Raw genomic sequence first — 18683 nt, 5'->3', positions numbered from 1 at the left:
ATTTTCAAACAAAATGATTCCTGCCTTCCTGGAAGAAATTCTTCCTCTAGCTTTTAACAAGCAGGAGACTGCAGAAGAATGTGAGCAAATGCAATTTAAAAATAAAAACTAAACAAAACCTGTAATACTTTGAAATTATCACTTTGATCGTCACTTGAAATTGAATATTTTAAGATAATATTTTTCAAAGACATAAAGAGTATATTTAAGTGACATTATAATTCAATATTATCACTATCTGTAAAAATTGATGAAGCTGCTATAACCTAATGATTCATGCACTTTTCTCAATGTCCTATACTTAAATATTTTAACGTTATACTATATAACACCACACTAATTTAATCCAAACTAAGTGATTCTATGTTTAAGGAAAAAGAAGACTCTTGCTTTTGCATGCTTTCTAAAATTTAAAAGGAGTGAAATAAAAGCACCCTCCTCCTTTCATTTCCTCCCTTTAAAGTCAGAGTTCAGTAACAGACCATTTAAATACTGCCCCTGCTCAAAGGAATCTCCTTAGCAACCTTTTACGGCTTGTCATGGGTTGCAGAATTTTCCCAATCTCCCACTCTTGAAAAGGCCCATGTCCTGTCCAGAACAAAGGAACTTAAAACAGAAAACAAGCTCTTTAAATGAAAATTTTAAAGAGGTTTCACAATCTCCTTCAGTTCTTTACCAGCTCCTTTGCTCTAAGCATGCTGCCGACCTCCCTTTCCAAGGTAAAATCCGATCTGTTATCTAATGGCCTCTGCAAAAACAAGAGTGGACACTTCTAACAACACCTGCAATTATAATTAAAGGTCACACCTGTTGGTCCATACCATGAGATTCTAAGCCCGTTTCACAATTACAGGTTGTTGATCCATTTTTAAATTTATTCAATTTAGTTCATGTGTAAGCTGTATAATAGTAATAGAATGTATCTGCAAACAGCTTAATAAGTATCAAATAATACAATTATTAATTGTCTTGCTCATTTTTATTACATTGGTATTAACTACCTAATTAGTCATGCTGAAGGAAAATTGAAATTCCAAGTTTAATAAACCAAAATTTATATAAGTAAGTTTAAGAAAACAGGTACTACTGCCTCTAGAGTAAGTGAAGTGAAGTCGCTCAGTCGTGTCCAACTCTTTGTGACCCCATGAACTGTAGCCTACCAGGATCCTCCATCCATGGGATTTTCCAGGCAAGAGTACTGGAGTGGGGTGCCATGAGTAAAGAAGGAGTATTTCTGTCCAAAGCATGTGCTAAATTAGGGCCAGTGCCCAAGCTCCAGTTTTATGCCACACCCCTAAAAGCATCATTTTCTCCTATCTTACCTCTCTGGGCTTGAATGTGAAGTAGGGGGGCAGCCACAGGAGTAAAGGGTAGAAGGTCACCTCATACTAGAGTAAGTAAGACACATTCACACAGTCACCCTGCCACCAATGCAAACGGACAGGCTGGTGGGCATGGCCTTGTTAATATGATTCCAATGATTTATTTATAAAATCTAACAGAATAGGATGCATTACCTTATCCCCAGCCACCTATATATATATATATATACACACACACACACACACAGCATCACTCTTCCCCACTATCTAAGAAGAGTTCTCCTTTTGCCAGTCCAGCAGAAGCCAATTCCCCCTAAAACTGACTTCTCTTGCTTCTCTCTCTCTACAAAACTTTATTCCCCTTCTTGTCCTGCCCCCTGTTCCCCTCAGGATTGAGAAACATCAAAGAAAAAACAGGACTGAATCCAATCAAAACCTTGTGGGGCCTTCCCGGGGACAAAAGCCCCTGTGTCCCAATTCTTATTTATAGAGGGAAAAAAGAAGGCTTTAGTCTTCCAGGCCTTCCCCAAATTCCAAAGAGCAGGCTCTAGCAGTTCATGATTAGGATAAGCAAGTCACCTGACTGTCCGAGCTCCTCCTGAAGGAATACAGGTTGTTAGACCCTGATGCATACCTGTAAGATGTTCTGTAGAAACTAAGACCCCCACTCAGGTGGAGGATGGTGACCACACGCTGACCGCAGCATGCAAAACCCAGACTGGTTGGAACATCACCCCTTACCTCACAACAAACCATCAGAAGAAGGTCCACCAGCTGCTTGTGCAGCCTTCAACCCTCTCCCCTCACATCATCTTTAAAAACCCTGAAAGCCATCGGGGAGTGTGGGTCTCTGGAGTATGAGCTGCCTGCTCTCCTTGCTTGGCGCCGGAAGATAAATCCTTTGCTGTGAACACCCACTGTCAGAGTTTGGCTTTCTGCACCGTAGGCACAGGAGCCCTTGTTAGGTAACAGTTTCTAACGTTTTTGAGGAGCAGAATCGAGACAACAGAAAGACAGACCCAGGACCAATGTGAAGGAAGAAGAAAAGCAAAGGGAAAAGGAAACAAGATGTCAGGACCCTGATTTTGGACACTCCTTTGGAATGGAGGCTCTAGATATCAGTTGAAATGAAAGAACAAATGCAGAGGAAAGAGAAGGTGAAGGACAAGTGTGCCTTCAGGGAAGGAGTGGGGGTGGGCTGGGGCAGGTGGAAGGTTCCAGAGTAGCTAGAGGGATGAGGGAGTTAAAGAATTTTAAAAAGGAAAATTTGATAATTTTATTAAGTGTTGTTATAACCTATAAACTGCATTCACTATAAGATCCTTTCAGAGACTCTTCTTAAATACCTTCCACTGCTACAGTGTGCTTATCTGCTACGCTGAGTAAGTAGCAAGCAAGGGAGAGCCTCAGGACTGACCAAGTGTCTGAATTCAAAACCTACGTGAAGGAAAAAGTAAAACGAGGAAAGACAGTGGTTGGTTGAACAAGTTCAGGCTCTGTCCTCCTGTTCAACTACATAACGTCTTCACTGTGCAGCCTTTTGTTAAGATTCCTAATGAAGCAACAATTCTTTTTACTCATTTTATAAAGGTAATTCTCTTGCAACAAGATTTCTCAAGGACAGCACTGTGTCCTGATGCCCAGCAGAGTCCATATGTAGCAAGAGCTCAACCAGCGATGGCTGAATTAAGGAAAGTTCTGACTTGTTTACCTTTAATTCCTCCTCCCTTTCACAACTCTTCATTTTCCTAAGATCCATTTCTATTTACTCATGAAAGCTTACCCCAGATAATAATCCAAACCACAAGGCAAGGTGCTTATTAGTTATCCACAGATGTGAAGGCCACAATCTTCACATCAATAAAACTGCCTCATGAACTTTGTTTCTCAAGAAAATAAGCAGTTATGTCATATAAAACCTTTATGAATAAAACCATGGGAGTCCAACAAGCAAAGTCAGGCACCAATCTTATATTCTAGAAAATACTCTTGCAATAAATTTGATACTCTAAATAGAAAATGATCCTAAGGGGAAACAAAACAACAGCTCAAATTTCAATCATACTAGACCAAACTAATGAGAAAAGATCCTGATGCTGGGAAAAACTGAAGGCAGGAGGAGAAGGGAATGACAGAGGACAAGATGGTTGGACGGCATTATCGACTCAATGGACATGAGTTTAAGCAAGCTCTGGGAGATAGTGAAGGACAGGGAAGCCTGGCATGCTGCAGTCCACGGAGTTGAAAAGAGTCGGATATGACAGAGCAACAGAGCAAGAAGACCAAACTAAAGTTTGTCCCAACACATAAAAAAATGTATATTTCTACTTGAAATATAAATTATATAAAGATTATCTATAAAGTCCCTGATTCAGTATTCAAATATCTAAATATTCTCTCACAAAACAGACCTGGAGGAAATTATCTAAAGAATTTGGGGATTCACTCTACCCTTGGACTGTGAGTCCCATAAAAACAATTTTTAAAAAGAAACAGCAAGAAAACGAAATCAAAGACATCCCAACTGTAAATAAAGAAGGTAAAGCTATCTCTTTTCATAGATGGCATGATCCTATACATAGGAAATTCTAAGAGATCTACTGAGATACTATAAAACTAATAAATGAGTTCAGCAAGATTGCAGGGTACATGAACATCACACAAAAAACTGTACTTCTAAATACTTGCAGTGAATAGTCCAAAAATGAAATTAAGAAAACAATTCCATTTATAATAGAATCAGATCAACTGATTTTTGACAAGGGATAAAGAAAAATAGTCTCTTCAAGTATCTTCAAGATACAGCACTGAAACTTAAGAGAATGAACTTACTTGTGGGGGCTGGGGGAGAAGGATGTAGGCAAGGGGCAGTTAAGGAGTTTGGGATGGGCATGTACACACTGCTGTATTTAAAATGGATAACCAACAGGACCTACTGTATAGCACAGGGAACTCGGCTCAATGTCATGTGGCAGCCTGGATGGGAAGGGAGTTTGGGGGAGAACAGATACTTGTTTATATGTGTGCCTGAGTCCCTTCACTGTCCACCGGAAACTATCACAACATTGCTAACAGACTATACTCCCATATAAAAGTTTTATTAAAAAAAAAAAAGATACAGTGCTGGAACAACTAGATACCTACATGCAAAAGAATGATGTTGTACCCTTACTTACTTCATACCATATCCAAAAATTAATTTTTATTTTTTGGCTGCACCATGTGGCATGCTCTTAGTTCCCCAACCAAGGATCCAACCCACAACTCCAAAAGTGAAAGTACAGAGTCTTCACTGCTGGACCACCAGGGAAGTTCCTGCCAATGGATTTTGATATGCCAACAAAACAACAAAGAAAAAACAGAAGGTGGCTCAGATGGTCAAGAATCCGCCTGCAATGCAGTAGACTGGGTTCAATCCCTGGGCTGGGAAGATCCCCTGGAGGAGGGCATGGCAACCGACTCCAGTATTCTTGCCTGGACTATCGCCATGGACAGAGGAGCCTGGAGAGCTATAGTCCACAGGTTCGCAAACAGTAGGACATAACTGAGTGACTAAGCACAGCACAGGACTTCATCAAAATTAAAAACTTATGTGTTTGAGCTAAAAAAAAAAAAAGAAAGAAAATAATAATTTGAAAACTAAAAAGTAAATCCATCATTGAAACAAACAAAAAAAACCCCTTATGTGTTTGAAAAGATAACATCAAAAAATTTAAAGAAAACCCACAGAATGGGGGAAAATATCTACAAATCATGTATTTGACAAGGGTAACTAGGATACATAAAGAACTGTAACAGTTCAATAGTAAAAAGACAACCCAGTTAAAAATGGGCAAAGGATCCAAATGGACACTTCTACAAAGATATACAAACATCTAATAAGCACATGAAAACATGCTCAACTTGATCAGTCATCAGAGAAATGCAAATTCATATCACCACATACCATTTCATACCCACCAAGATGGCCAGAATAAAAAAGTAAGATGACAACAGGTGTTAAGCAAGGACTACTGGTGGGACTGTCAAATACTGGAGCTACTCTCGTAAATGGTTTGGCAGTTTTTCAAGTTAAAACAGAGTTAACAATTGACGCAACAATTCTGCTCTTGCATATATACCCAAGAGAAATAAAAACTTCAGTTTAGTTGCTCAGTCATGTCCAACTCTTTGCGACCCCATGAATCGCAGCACGCCAGGCCTCCCTGTCCATCACCAATTCCCGGAGTTCACTCAGACTCACGTCCGTCGAGTCAGTGATACCATCCAGCCATCTCATCCTCTGCCGTCCCCTTCTCCTCCTGCCCCCAATCCCTCCCAGGGTCAGAGTCTTTTCCAATGAGTCAACTCTTCGCATGAGGTGGCCAAAGTACTGGAGTTTCAGCTTTAGCATCATTCCTTCCAAAGAAATCCCAGGGCTGATCTCCTTCGGAATGGACTGGTTGGATCTCCTTGCAGTCCAAGGGACTCTCAAGAGTCTTCTCCAACACCACAGTTCAAAACCATCAATTCTTCGGCGCTCAGCCTTCTTCACAGTCCAACTCTCACATCCATACATGACCACTGGAAAAACCACAGCCTTGACTAGATGGACCTTAGTCGGCAAAACTTATGTCCACACACAATCTTGTACAGAAATGTTTGTAGGAGCATTATTCAAACATGGAAATAATGCAAACATCCACCAACTGATGGTTAGATTAAAAAATATACAGTATATCCATTCATTTGAATGTACAGAAATAAAAAGAAATGAAGTACTGATACATGCCATAACATGGATGAAGCCTGAAAACATTATGTTAAATGATAATCACAATCAGTAACACTAAACTGCATATTATATGATTCACTTACATGGAATGTCCAGAATCAGCAAATCTACAGATAGAGAAAATAATTGCCAAATTCAGACTTAAATTGAAGTAGGAGGGAAAACCACTAAACCATTCAGGTATGACCTAAATCAAATCCCTTACAATTATACAGTGGAAGTGAGAAATAGATTCAAGTGATTAGATCTGACAGACAGAGTGCCTGTTGAACTATGGACGGAGGTTCGTGACACTGTATAGGAGACAGGGATCAAGACCATCCCCAAGAAAAAGAAATGCAAAAAAGCAAAATGGCTGTCTGAGGAGGCCTTACAAATAGCTGTGAAAAAAAGAGAAGCGAAAAGCAAATGAGAAAAGGAAAGATATACCCATTTGAATGCAGCGTTCCAAAGAAGAGAAAGGAGAAATAAGAAAGTCTTCCTCAGTGATCAACCCAAAGAAACAGAATAAAACAATAGAATGGGAAAGACTAGAGATCTCTTCAAGAAAATTAAGAGATACCAAGGGCACATTTCATGCAAAGATGAGCACAATAAAGGACAGAAACAGTATGGACTTAACAGAAGCAGAAGATATTAAGAGGTGGCAAGAATACAGAAGAACTATACAAAAAATATCTTCACGACCCAGATAATCATGATGGTATGACCACTCACCTAGAGCTGGACATCCTGGAATATGAAGTCAAGTGGGCCTTAGGAAGCATCACTTCCAACAAAGCTAGTGGAGGTGATGGAATTTCAGATGAGCTATTTCAAGTCCTAAAAGATGATGCTGTGAAAGTGCTGCACTCAATATGCCAGCAAATTCAGAAAACTCAGCAGTGGCCACAGGATTGGAAAAGGTCAGTTTTCATTCCAATCCCAAAGAATGTTCAACCTACTGCACAATGGCACTCATCTCACACACTAGCAAAGTAATACTCAAAATTCTCCAAGCCAGGCTTCAACAATACGTGAACCATGAACCTCCAGATGTTCAAGCTGGTTTTAGAAAAGGCAGAGGAACCAGAGATCAAATTGCCACTGGATTATCAAAAAAGCAAGAGAGTTCCAGAAAAATATCTATTTCTGCTTTATTGACTATGCCAAAGCCTTTGACTGGGTGGATCACCACAAATTGTAGAAAATTCTGAGAGATGGGAATACCAGACCACCTGACCTGCCTCTTGAGAAATCTGTAAGCAGGTCAGGAAGCAGCAGTTAGAACTGGACTGGTTCCAAATAAGAAAAAGAATATGTCAGGGCTGTATATTGCTTATTTAACTTATATGCAGAGTAGTACATCATGAGAAACACTGGGCTGGATGAAGCACAAGCTGGAATCAAGATTGCCAGGAGAAATATCAATAACCTCAGATACGCAGATGACACCACCCTTATGGCAGAAAGTGAAGAAGAACTAAAGAGCCTCTTGATGAAAATGAAAGAGGAGAAGGAAAAAGCTGGCTTAAGACTCAACATTCAGAAAACTAAAATCATGGCATCTGGTCCCATTACTTTATGGCAAATATATGTGGAAACAGTGAGAGATTTTATTTTCTTGGGCTCCAAAATCACTGAAGATGGTGACTGCAGCCATGAAATTAAAAGACACTTATTTCTTGAAAGAAAAGTTATGACCAACCTAGATGCCATATTAAAAAGCAGAGACATTACTTTGCATAAAAAGTCCGTCTAGTCAAGGCTATGGTTGGTTTTTCTAGTAGTCATGTATGGATGTGAGAGTTGGACTATAAAGAAAGCTGAGCACTGAAGAATTGATGCTTTTGAACTGTGGCATTGGAGAAGACTCTTGAGAGCCCCTTGGACTACAAGGAGATCCAACCAGTCCATCTGAAAGGAAATCAGTCCTGAATAGTCATTGGAAGGACTGATGTTGAACCTGAAACTCAAATACTTCGGCCACCTGATGCAAAGAACTGACTCATTTGAAAAGACCCTTATGCTGGGAAAGATTGAAGTGGAAGGAGAAGGGGATGACAGAGGGTGAGATGGTTGGATGGCATCACCAACTCAATGGACATGAGTTTGAGTAAACTCTGGGAGTTGGTGATGGACAGGGAGGCCTGGTGTGCTGCAGTCCACAGGGTCACAAAGAGTCAGCCATGACTGAACGACTGAACTGAACTGAATTGTTGGGGGCTGATAGGGTGGAAGATGGGGAAGATACCTAATGGTACCCGATTTCCTTCAAGGGTGACAAAAATGTTCTAAAAGTGATTGTGGTGATGGTTGCATGATTCTGTGAAAATACCAAAGACCAATGAGTCACACACTTTAAATGGTGTGTTGACTTGTAAAGTTTGTGAATTACATTTCAGTAAACTTCTAACAAAAAATTAACAAACACTAATCATCAAAAGACATTAGGTAATTATCACAACACCAAGTAAATACCCATATTTACTGACACCAAATTTTTCTTTTAAGTATCTTTTAAATATCTGCCAAATATAGTAAAACCTCTACCAAATTGAGGGAAGACGTTAAAAGACACCACTCGAAACAGCAGAAGCTCTTAATCAGCCTTTACCTAGCTGACTGACCTATCTCACAGTTCCCAGTCCTCTGGCAACCAGACTGACTGGTCTCCATGACAACTACAGACAGGAGTCACCAGTGCATTCAGGTCACCTGGCAGGGGAGCTGAACTTTTACCACACATCAGTTGGGTCTGTTCCCAAACCTATTCGTGCAACTCTACTGATATGATTACAAAAATAGTTCAATTAAATGATGTATTAACTGATGAAATGTATATATGCATTCACATTTCCCTGCCAAACTACATGCAAACAGCAAATGAAGAATGATCCTGTGAAACAGAAGAACATTTCAGAAAGAAATGTTTCTTCCCTTGAGGAGAAACTGGACCTACATCCAATCTTTAATACAGCATATAAGCCCTTGCACCAGACTTCCCTGGTGATCCAGTGGTTAAGACTGCATGCTCTCAATCCAAAGGACCAGGGTTTGATCCCTGGTCAGGGAAGTAGATCCCACATGCCAAAACTAGGAGCCCAAATGCTGCAACTAAAGATTGCACAGGTTGCAATGAAGACCCCACACTTGGCAACTAAGAGCCAGCAGAGTCAAAGAAAAAAAAATCATTGATCTAACATTAAAAAAGAGAACTGGCATCACTTGTTCCCCTCCAATTCCTATACCTTCCCCTCACACACACCATGCTGGCATCCTGCTGTTCTGTTCGTTTCAAAAACAGCTTGCTCTCTGACACTTCACAATGATGTCCTTTTGCCTGGAAAGTTCCACTTCATGTCTAAACCCTTTCCATCAGCCTGGCTGACTCCTTAAAGCCGAGTGTGTCACTTACGCAAAGATGCACCTACTCCTAAGAGCAGCACATAAAGGATGCTCAATGGTAAATCACCTCTATCGTGCATATAGGAAGAGATGTCTAGAAGAATATTCTAAACAGTCATTATAACTAGATAGTAGAGTATGAAGTTATTTTTACATTCTTCTCTGTATCTGTCTGTGATATAAAATACAACAAGCAATTTCTATAAACGAATAAAGGTACTTTGAAAAGGAAATAAAAGTCAAGCCCATTCCCACTTTGATCCTATCAAAATAAAAAAAAATTGTTTCATCTTAAAAACATTTAAAAGTCAAGCTATTCATTAAAGCAGATTGATCTGGCCCCTGGATAAGGCAAATTATTAAGAAAACTTTCTGCTTTATTATCCAAGTGCTTAAATTACTTGAAAGGTAAATTTTCTCTTCCTTCAGGAATAAAATGTTTAATCTCAGATAATTTGGTTACTCTGAAATCCTTTGCAAGACAGAGTACAACTGTCACTGGTCTTCAAATACAGAAAAAACTGTACAAAGGAACACTACTTGTTATAAATTTTGTGTCCTATGGTCAACCAATGTTGCCAGTATTTAAGACATCTATGACTGTACCACAGAAAGGCCATTTTGGTAATAAATATTATCTGAGACAGAGAAGAGAGAGAAAGCACAGAGGAGACAGGCGAGAGAGTCAGAGGAGTTGCCACAATGGCTCCAGTCTGCATAGGAAGATACATAATATCTAACTGGAGATTTAACTATTTATCACATTATCAATATCTCACTACTAACCTCTGTTAGTATTGACACTCAGAAGTAATAACTCACGGGTAGACACAATTTACCCTAAGGACACACAAACAAATCTTCAGGCCATATAAGTTAATGTCAATCAAACAGCCATATAAAATCAGGCATGTTCGAGGTCTTTAATCCAAAAAGAGGAAGCAGAATGTGTGTACTTCTCGTTCCTTTCAGCCTGCTGACCAAGGAGAAAATGCTGTTGTCACCAACCATTAAATAACATTTACCCTCCCAACCCTTTTAAAGAACACATATCATTTTTTAACTTGCCACACAATCCTATTTATAAACACCTAAATCAAGGTTTTAGATCAGACAAAGCCTTCCAATAAAAGGGTAGGTTGATAGTAACTCCTTTGTATTTCCGCTAGATATTCTTAGATCTACTTAGTTTGATATCAAATACTAATTTTACAACCATATAAAACAGGCTCACTATGCAGCTACAGTTTACACAAATATTTCTGTAAAAATATTACATACTTCTTTCATGCTAGTTTTTCAGTTACTTTTGAAATTAATTCAGGGCTACCAAATGTCATTTTAAAAAAGGACTACTCATCAAATGATCACTGTGAGTCTACATGAGCCAGATGTAAAATCAAAGTACAGGGGCTAATTGAGCTAAAGACAAAATGGGGAAATTCCCTGGCAGTCCAGTGTTTAAGACTGTGCACTTGCACTGCTTGAGGACCTGGGTTCAATCCCTGGACAGAGAACTAAGATCCCACAAGTCTCACAGCCAAAAAAAAAAAATTTTTTTAAACAAAAATGGTTTTTTTTGTTTTATTTTGTATTGTACTCTGTTAAAGCAGTCAGCACCCACATACTACCTTTGGCAGTTAATTTTACACTGCTCAGGGAACATGAAAAATTTTCACATAGTCCACTTTCTGTCAAAATCTGTATATAATGAGAATGGAGTAAATCCAAATACTACTTGTTTCTTGGTTCATTTCCAAAAGCTCTGGGTTTCCCCACAAAGCAGACTAATTCCAGGTGTGATTTCCCAGGAGGTTCAAATATGCAGCAAAATTCTTGAGTCGTTCTGAGTAATTCAGAATCAGACTAATTCACAAATTGCTCCAGTACAGACTGTGTTCACCTAACAGTGGGGCTGGGAGTTTACAGACAGAGTCTGTTCCTTCTTTGTCTGGTTTCCATCCAACAAGAACATATTCCCTCACTGCATAATGCCAGGACCAAAAGAGTCACAGGCGAGAAATGTATCAAGGACAAGGACAATTTCACAGGCACAAAATTGTCAGCGTTCTGCAGATGCAGACAACCAAGGATTAGATTCAGACAAACCTGAAAGAGCTAAGAGAGGTGGTTGTGCAACACGCTGGCTCTACAGCCCTGGGCAAGTCTCTCAACCTCGCCATACCTCAGCTTTCATTAGTAATAGAACCCACTTCATAACCTGGTTGTGAGAATTAAATTAAGGTATCTAACAGTACTCAGCACAGAGGAAGAGCTAAAGTGTTTTTTAAAGATGTGGGAATGAAAGACAGTAAGTACTTATATATGGTACTTTATTTGAACTTCATAAATATGAACTTTATTTCTAAGATAGGAATACAAATCTTTTCCATACTTCCCCTCAGTAAAGCTTACACTTTCTGCTATGCTATGATTTTTACAAACTAGCTCTATCAAGATTAAAGGATCGACAAAAGTTATCTAATTTCATATAATGCTTTAACCAATTTCACATAAAATACAGCAAACCCATCAAGGAGAACAGAACAGGTTACTATTCTGTTCTGGTTACTCATTCAACCTTCTTGCCTGCTAAAGGGAAAGGGCCTCTGAGTGCTACATAATTAACTATAGTTAATAGAAGACAGAATGGAATGAAATTTAGAAAGCTAAAAACAAGGGAAAAGTCTCAATTAAGATACCTGGAAATTCCAATATTTTATGTTTTAGTATTTTTAAGTGCTTAGCCTTTTCTTCAAATGTAAGAGTATCACCCACAAGAGTATTTAAGTAATGGCAGAAGGAAAAACCTGTAAACTAGGAGTGAAAGTTTTCCTAAACTGTGAATTGGAACCACTTCCCTTGACAAGAAAATTCCAACTACAGGTCAGTCATGTGATAGTTTATAAATGACCATTCCCAGAGAGGAGGCCAAGGCAGGTAACACACTATGTACATTACAGGTCCTCCCCAAAACCAAAGTGACAGAATACAGATTAGTGGTTATTGAGGGGTTGGGGATGGAGGGAAGACAACAAAGAGGAGTCGGGGGACCCTAGGAGGTGATGAGACTTGACTGTAGTGATGGTATTTGTCAAAACGTAAAAAATTTCAACTAAAAAGTTTAAATTCTTCTGTATTGTATCTTCAAAAAAATAGAAACAGTGTAAGAAAAAGTTAAATTGCTTATTAAAGTAAAAAATTTTGGCTTCATCCACATCCTCGCTTTCCACCAACCCAGCTCAGGGCTCTGGTTTGACCTCTCCCGAACCTCAACTCCATTTCTCAGAAGAAGTCCCTCTGCTCTCCAGACCCAGCCCAACTCTAACTGGTTAAGTTTGGTGTTCTTTTACTTTCAAAAATTACCAGGGAGTCCAAGGAGCTTTTGTGTGTATGAGCTATAATCAAATATTTACTATATCACAAATTAAAACTGAAAGTTTATTGAATTGTTCAAATTAAATTATTCAAAAATAATATTGTTGTAGAGCAGAAATTAACACAACATTGTAAAACTACTCTCCAATAAAATTTTTTTAATAAAATGATTAAAGAAAAATAATGCTATTAAATATGTTAATACATGTAACATTTTTATAGAAAGAAATGCTAAAAATTTTCCCAAAAAAATAAGACTTCCCAAGTGGTTCAGTGGTTAAGACTCTGAGCTTTCAATGCAGGAGACTCAGATTTGGTCCCTGGTAGGGGAACTAAGATCCCACATGCCACTCAGGGTGGCAAAAAAAAAAGTCAATAAAATAGTGAAAAGGGTGGTACTGTTTCATATTTTTGCAAAACTCCTGAAGGTTATGCTTAATAAAATCCAGCTACATCTGCTCTTCTGCAGCCACTCCGATAGGACAGTCAGGGTTGTGCAGCCATGAAGCCTCTGAAAGCACCATTGTACACTCATGACAGAATAAGAGTAAAAGGACAAATAATGTCTCAGTAATACTTTGAAGATAATCTGATCACAAAAGGGTGTCAGAACCCCACTGTCCTTGGAGAACTACCGCTCTAGCCCGGCCACCTCTAGCTGCAACCACTTCTGGTGTTGGCAGGCATCCACTCTCCCTTGGATCTCTCCCTCTCCACTTCTCTTCCCACCCTCTCTCTCTTTCCCTTTCTCTCTCCCCCAATTTCTTTCTCACTCTCTCTTCCCCTTTACTACCACTGCATGCGTGCATCCATGCTCAGTCACTCAGTCATGTCTGACTCTTTGTGACCGCCATGGACTGCAACCCACCAGGCTCCTCTGTCCATAGGATTAACCCAGCAAGAATACTAGAATGGGCTGCCATTTCCTCCTTCAGGGGGATCTTTACCACTGAGGCACAAGGGAAGCCCTTACTACCACTGTGTGTGTTAGTTGCTCAGTTGTGTCCAACTCTTTGCAACCCCATGGATTGGGGTCTGCCAGGCTCCTTGGTCCATGGGATTTTCCAGGCAAGAATATTGCAGTGGGTTGCCATTCTTTTCTCCAGGGGATTTTCCTGACCCAGGGGATCAAACTTGGATCTCCCACATTGCACTTAAGATTCTTTACCATCTGAGCCACCGGGGAAGACTTACCATTACCAGCACCAAATGGACAATCTTCCCCAACCTAAGAAACAAAACTTCCTACTTAACTATCTCCTTCTTCACTAGAGTAAGTTTTTTTTTAAGTTTCCACTCCTCCTACTGCCCCTCCTTTTATTATTTTAATTACCAAAGTAATACAAAGAGACTTTGTCACTTCAAAAAAATCTAAGTAATAAAGATAAATTACCACCCAAACCTCAATATCTTCCCTAGACATAAAAACCACTGTTACTGTAAAAGATAGTCCAAACTCTAGACTTTGTAAACTATCAGACCAAACTTCTCATTTTCTCATGATTTTCCCTCTTCAAATAGTTAGACCAAAAAAAAAAAAAAAAAGAAGTTCTGAAAAAGAGTTCTGTTTAGATTTCAATTCTTTTGATGATAAGTTATGGATCAAGGGATACAGCTATCAGGTAGGAGATGACAGAGTGACATTCCTATACAAACAAGTGCGAAACAAAATGTTACACCTATGTTAATTTTATGGCAACAAAACATAATGAGACTTATGACTATGCCTTGTATGTACAGTCCGTACATTTCATTACCTAAATGCAGATCAATGCTGATTATATTTGTATCAATTTGATATCAATAACAGTGTCTTCAGAGTTTATAAAACATTTTCACCCATATAATCTCTTCGAAATTTCACAACCCATGAAATTAATAGAAATTATCTTTAACATTTAATAAATAAGAAAGCCAAAATTATGAGAGAAAAAGAATTAGTTGCTCAAAATTACATAGCTAGAAAGATGCAAATCAGAAACCACAGACAGAACTTTTTATTTTTTTACTCAAATCACATCCTACTCCTTTATATCACATTGAACAATACATCAAAAATTGTCACAATAAGGCTTCCCTGGTGGTTCAGCAGTTAAGAATCCGCCTGCCAATGCAGAGGACACAGACTGGATTCCTTGTCCAGGAAGATTCCACATGCTGCAGGGCAACTAAGCCCAAGCACCACAGCTACAGAGCCCGAGAGCCCGTGCTCCACAATCACAGAAGTCACAGCAATGAAATGCCCACAACTACAACCAGAGAGTAGCCCCTGCTAACCGGACCTAGAGAAAGCCCTAGCACACAACAGTGAAGACTCAGCACAGCCAAAAATAAAATAAACAAAATAAACTTTTTTTTTAAAGCTGTCAGAAAACAAAAATACTAAGTTCTTGCATATTTTTTCTAACCTGGAAGAAACTATGTCTACTTCTAAAGTTTAATAGAAAATATAAAACAAGTTGAATAACTTCTGAATGCAAAAAATAAATTATTTTTGCTTGTTATACAATATAATCCCTTGGGAAGCTTGCATCTTACTTAAAATAACAATAAAAATTTAATAAAACTTACATCAACCTGTAGATGCATTATAAAATTAGAAAAATAACATCTTAAATTCTTAATTAGGTAACATAAGACCTAAAACTCCTCATGTACTGATGTAACAGCTCCAGACAGAAAATACCTCCACATATACATAAATCATTGATGTTGCCCTCATACTTCAGCTTTACTACTGAAATTTCTGCAAGGGACATAGGGAGCCACATGGAAATCCCTTAAATTTCACAAACTGAATTTTAAATTATTTAAAAAATAATAAACATACTTTTATACAAAGACAAAGCATTTAATTCATCAGTAATGTTACTGAATGACTTCCTAAGTCCCTATTTTTTCCCACTCCAAAGCGACTCCACAGGAGTCCGACACATTTTAATGATTTATATGACACACACTAGATCAGATTTTAAAAACTTACCCTATTTCTTGTTAAGGGCTCTGAATCTTAACTCCATTTCACAAACAACACAGGAAAATTTTTAAATTATGATAAAGCTTATCTTTATAACATACCTTGACATTTTAAATATATGGACATGATTAACTGATTTTTCTTTACATTTTACTCTTCCTAAATATAATAAATATATACCTGTTCTCAACACATCCTTATCAGAAGACCAAAACCCACAGTGAGATATTTCAGTACTCAAGGTAGTGTAAACAGAAGTGTAAAGCTGGGTTATTACTAAGAAATATTTTAACATTTCTCTTACCTCAGTTTCTGTACAATGTGAATATTCCACTTTACCTGTAATAAAAATACAAAAAGTTACTTTTCAGAGGATTTGGGGTATTTTTTTAAATCACTGACAAAAAAAAAAATCTGAGTTATTCTGACTACAGCTTCATTATGTCTGTGAAAATCTGTGCCACAAAAAGGTTCTAGTGTGACCAAATATTCTAGAAGTTCCTGCTCAGAGATTTAAGTTTAAAAAAGTTTCATAAGAGAATAATCAAGAAAAAGATGGAAAGAACACGCTTAATTGAAATAAAATATAAAACATATTACACATATATAAAGAAAGCAAAACAAAATACTTTTTCTTGCTTTCTTTACTTTAAAGGCATTTAAAAGCTACCATTTAAAACTCTTTTAAGAAAAGTCTTTAAAAGGACTCTCAGTGTCTTCCCTAAATACATATCCAGCTTAAAGGTACAATGATCATTTCAATTAAGGCAGAAATGTTTTAAATTCTTATTTAACATATAACAGTAGTTTTTGTATAATATATAGACACAACACTATAACTAATTTAGCAATTCTCCCAATAGAAGATCAACTAAAGAATAACCAGACTGAATAATATTTTGCCATACAAACATTAATATTTTCTCATCACTGAGACATAATACCAGAGAGCACGTATACTTATGTATTTCTGTTAACTTGGGTGGTTAAAACATAGTTATTTTAAAGGAGAACCATTTACGAAAATGTTTTAACAAAAAGAGTAAATAGCATATATTTACATTGGATAGTAAAAAACTTAATTTTCCCAGTCTACACGTCTTAAATCTCATCATCCTAAGTTCAAATACACATTTATCTCAACCTCTTTCCCTCCCCTCCTTACTCACTCCTCCTCTCCAGCCCAGGACCCCTACACCTACCCTACAGGGAATGTTCATCAGTCTGATTTATATACCTTAGAGTCTACAATGATACTGCTGGCTCTGTGGGCTCACCAATGAGTAAGACAAGCTGACGGCCTCACAGAGCTAACACTCCAATGTCTGTTCCCGCTCCACCACCAAACCCTCCCAACCTATTCTGTGGCACCAGAGGAACCAAATATAACAGCCTGTTCTGAAATGAAAGGTCTAATAATACGCTTTGCTAACTATCAAGAGTGTTATTTTTTTCTTTCTATTTAGCAACCTTAATTAACTGAACTTTATATTATCTCATAGAACAAGTATCATTAAACGACAAGTATTTTCCACTGAAAATAATTACTTCAGTTTCAGCATATTTTCAACAAAAGTAAAAAATTATCTTTGTCTACTTCACGTAATTTGGCAACACTCAAAGTCTGCGTAGCACATTCCTTCTGTGCAGATTCTAGCTGAAGGGTAGTGGCTATTCAGCATGCTGCCTCCAGAGGAGTTCTGAGGGGGACTGCAAGTAGGAGCCCGGGACCACTCAACGATATTTCCACTGGCACAGAAAGGACGGGCCCTGCGGAGGCCACACTTCTGACACTCCTGTGCTGGGATGAGATGACCAGAGTAGTGGTTCTTTTTTATGTACAGTGTGGATGTGGGTTACAAAAATTCCCCTTGTGACATTAATCCAGACAGTAACTGTCTAAATTTCATGAGACCTCATGGCACTATTCCACTCTCTTCACGAACAAGGAGAACCTGGAGGGGAATCAAAATTGACAGCAAATCATAAAACGAAGTCAACTGGCAAGTGTTAATCCCAAATGTTCTCGTGCTTCCTTTCAACATATTCTCCTAAGAGTCTCCTCCCCACGGTGGCCTCTGCTCAAGGCCAAGACTCTCCCAGCCAAGAGGGACCTCCTTTAGATACAGCCTAAACTGCCATCCAGATCATCTGCCCCAGTGAGTTTTGATTGAGTATATCTGATTTACACTATGAAAACTACGTCGGCAAACATCTCACTATTTAAATTTTACTATATATATACACTTTTATGAGTATTTTATGAGTAACATACTAAGTTCTTCAAATGCAAATAGAATCAAAATGATTCTTAATCGTGAAAGGAGGTCAGAGTTAGGGAGCAACTATTATTAGAAAATTTTTTAACAGATTTTCATCATTTCCCACCAATATAACTTAATTTTATATACCTCAGACAACAGAATGAGGTGTTTCATCGAGGTGTTTCAATGAGGTGTTTCAACTGTTTCATCGAAACTATGTCTTGTCTTACAGTTCTCAAATGAAATTGGTTCCAACAGTTCAGGGCAAAAAGTTGTATTTACATTCTTTTTTTACTATTAATGTAAAGAAGCTCCCCAATACTCTCCCAAGGATTTAGAGAGGCTAAAGTATGAATAAGTGACTATCAAGTTAGAAAGTGATCAAGTGAAAGAAAGCTAAGTTCAAGAATATTACATGATTTTTCAATTTAAAGCTAGTATACATGGTGGTCAAACACTAATTAACTTTCTCTGACATTCTGCTAAATTCTTCTCAGACCCTTATAATCTATACTAAAACCCTAGTGCAAGACCTAAGGCAACTAAGATCTAATTACAATATGAAAAATACCAGATTTTTT

The 18683-nt window shown here is 38.1% G+C and overlaps 1 protein-coding gene across 2 annotated transcripts in view; it reads right to left on the bottom strand.

Moving 5' to 3' along the window:
- Positions 1–18683, bottom strand: part of SPIRE1 (spire type actin nucleation factor 1) — a 148987-nt gene that overhangs the window by 116221 nt on the left and 14083 nt on the right. For both annotated transcript variants that reach the window (XM_040264585.1, XM_040264586.1), the window contains exon 2: positions 16143–16177. In XM_040264585.1, coding sequence (XP_040120519.1) covers positions 16143–16177 — 35 coding nt within the window. The remainder of the gene's footprint in view (positions 1–16142; positions 16178–18683) is intronic.

This window comes from Oryx dammah, unplaced genomic scaffold, assembly GCF_014754425.2.
Source record: "Oryx dammah isolate SB20612 unplaced genomic scaffold, SCBI_Odam_1.1 HiC_scaffold_22, whole genome shotgun sequence".
NCBI lineage: Eukaryota > Metazoa > Chordata > Mammalia > Artiodactyla > Bovidae > Oryx > Oryx dammah.
This window is presented reverse-complemented; position numbering and strand designations above follow the sequence as displayed.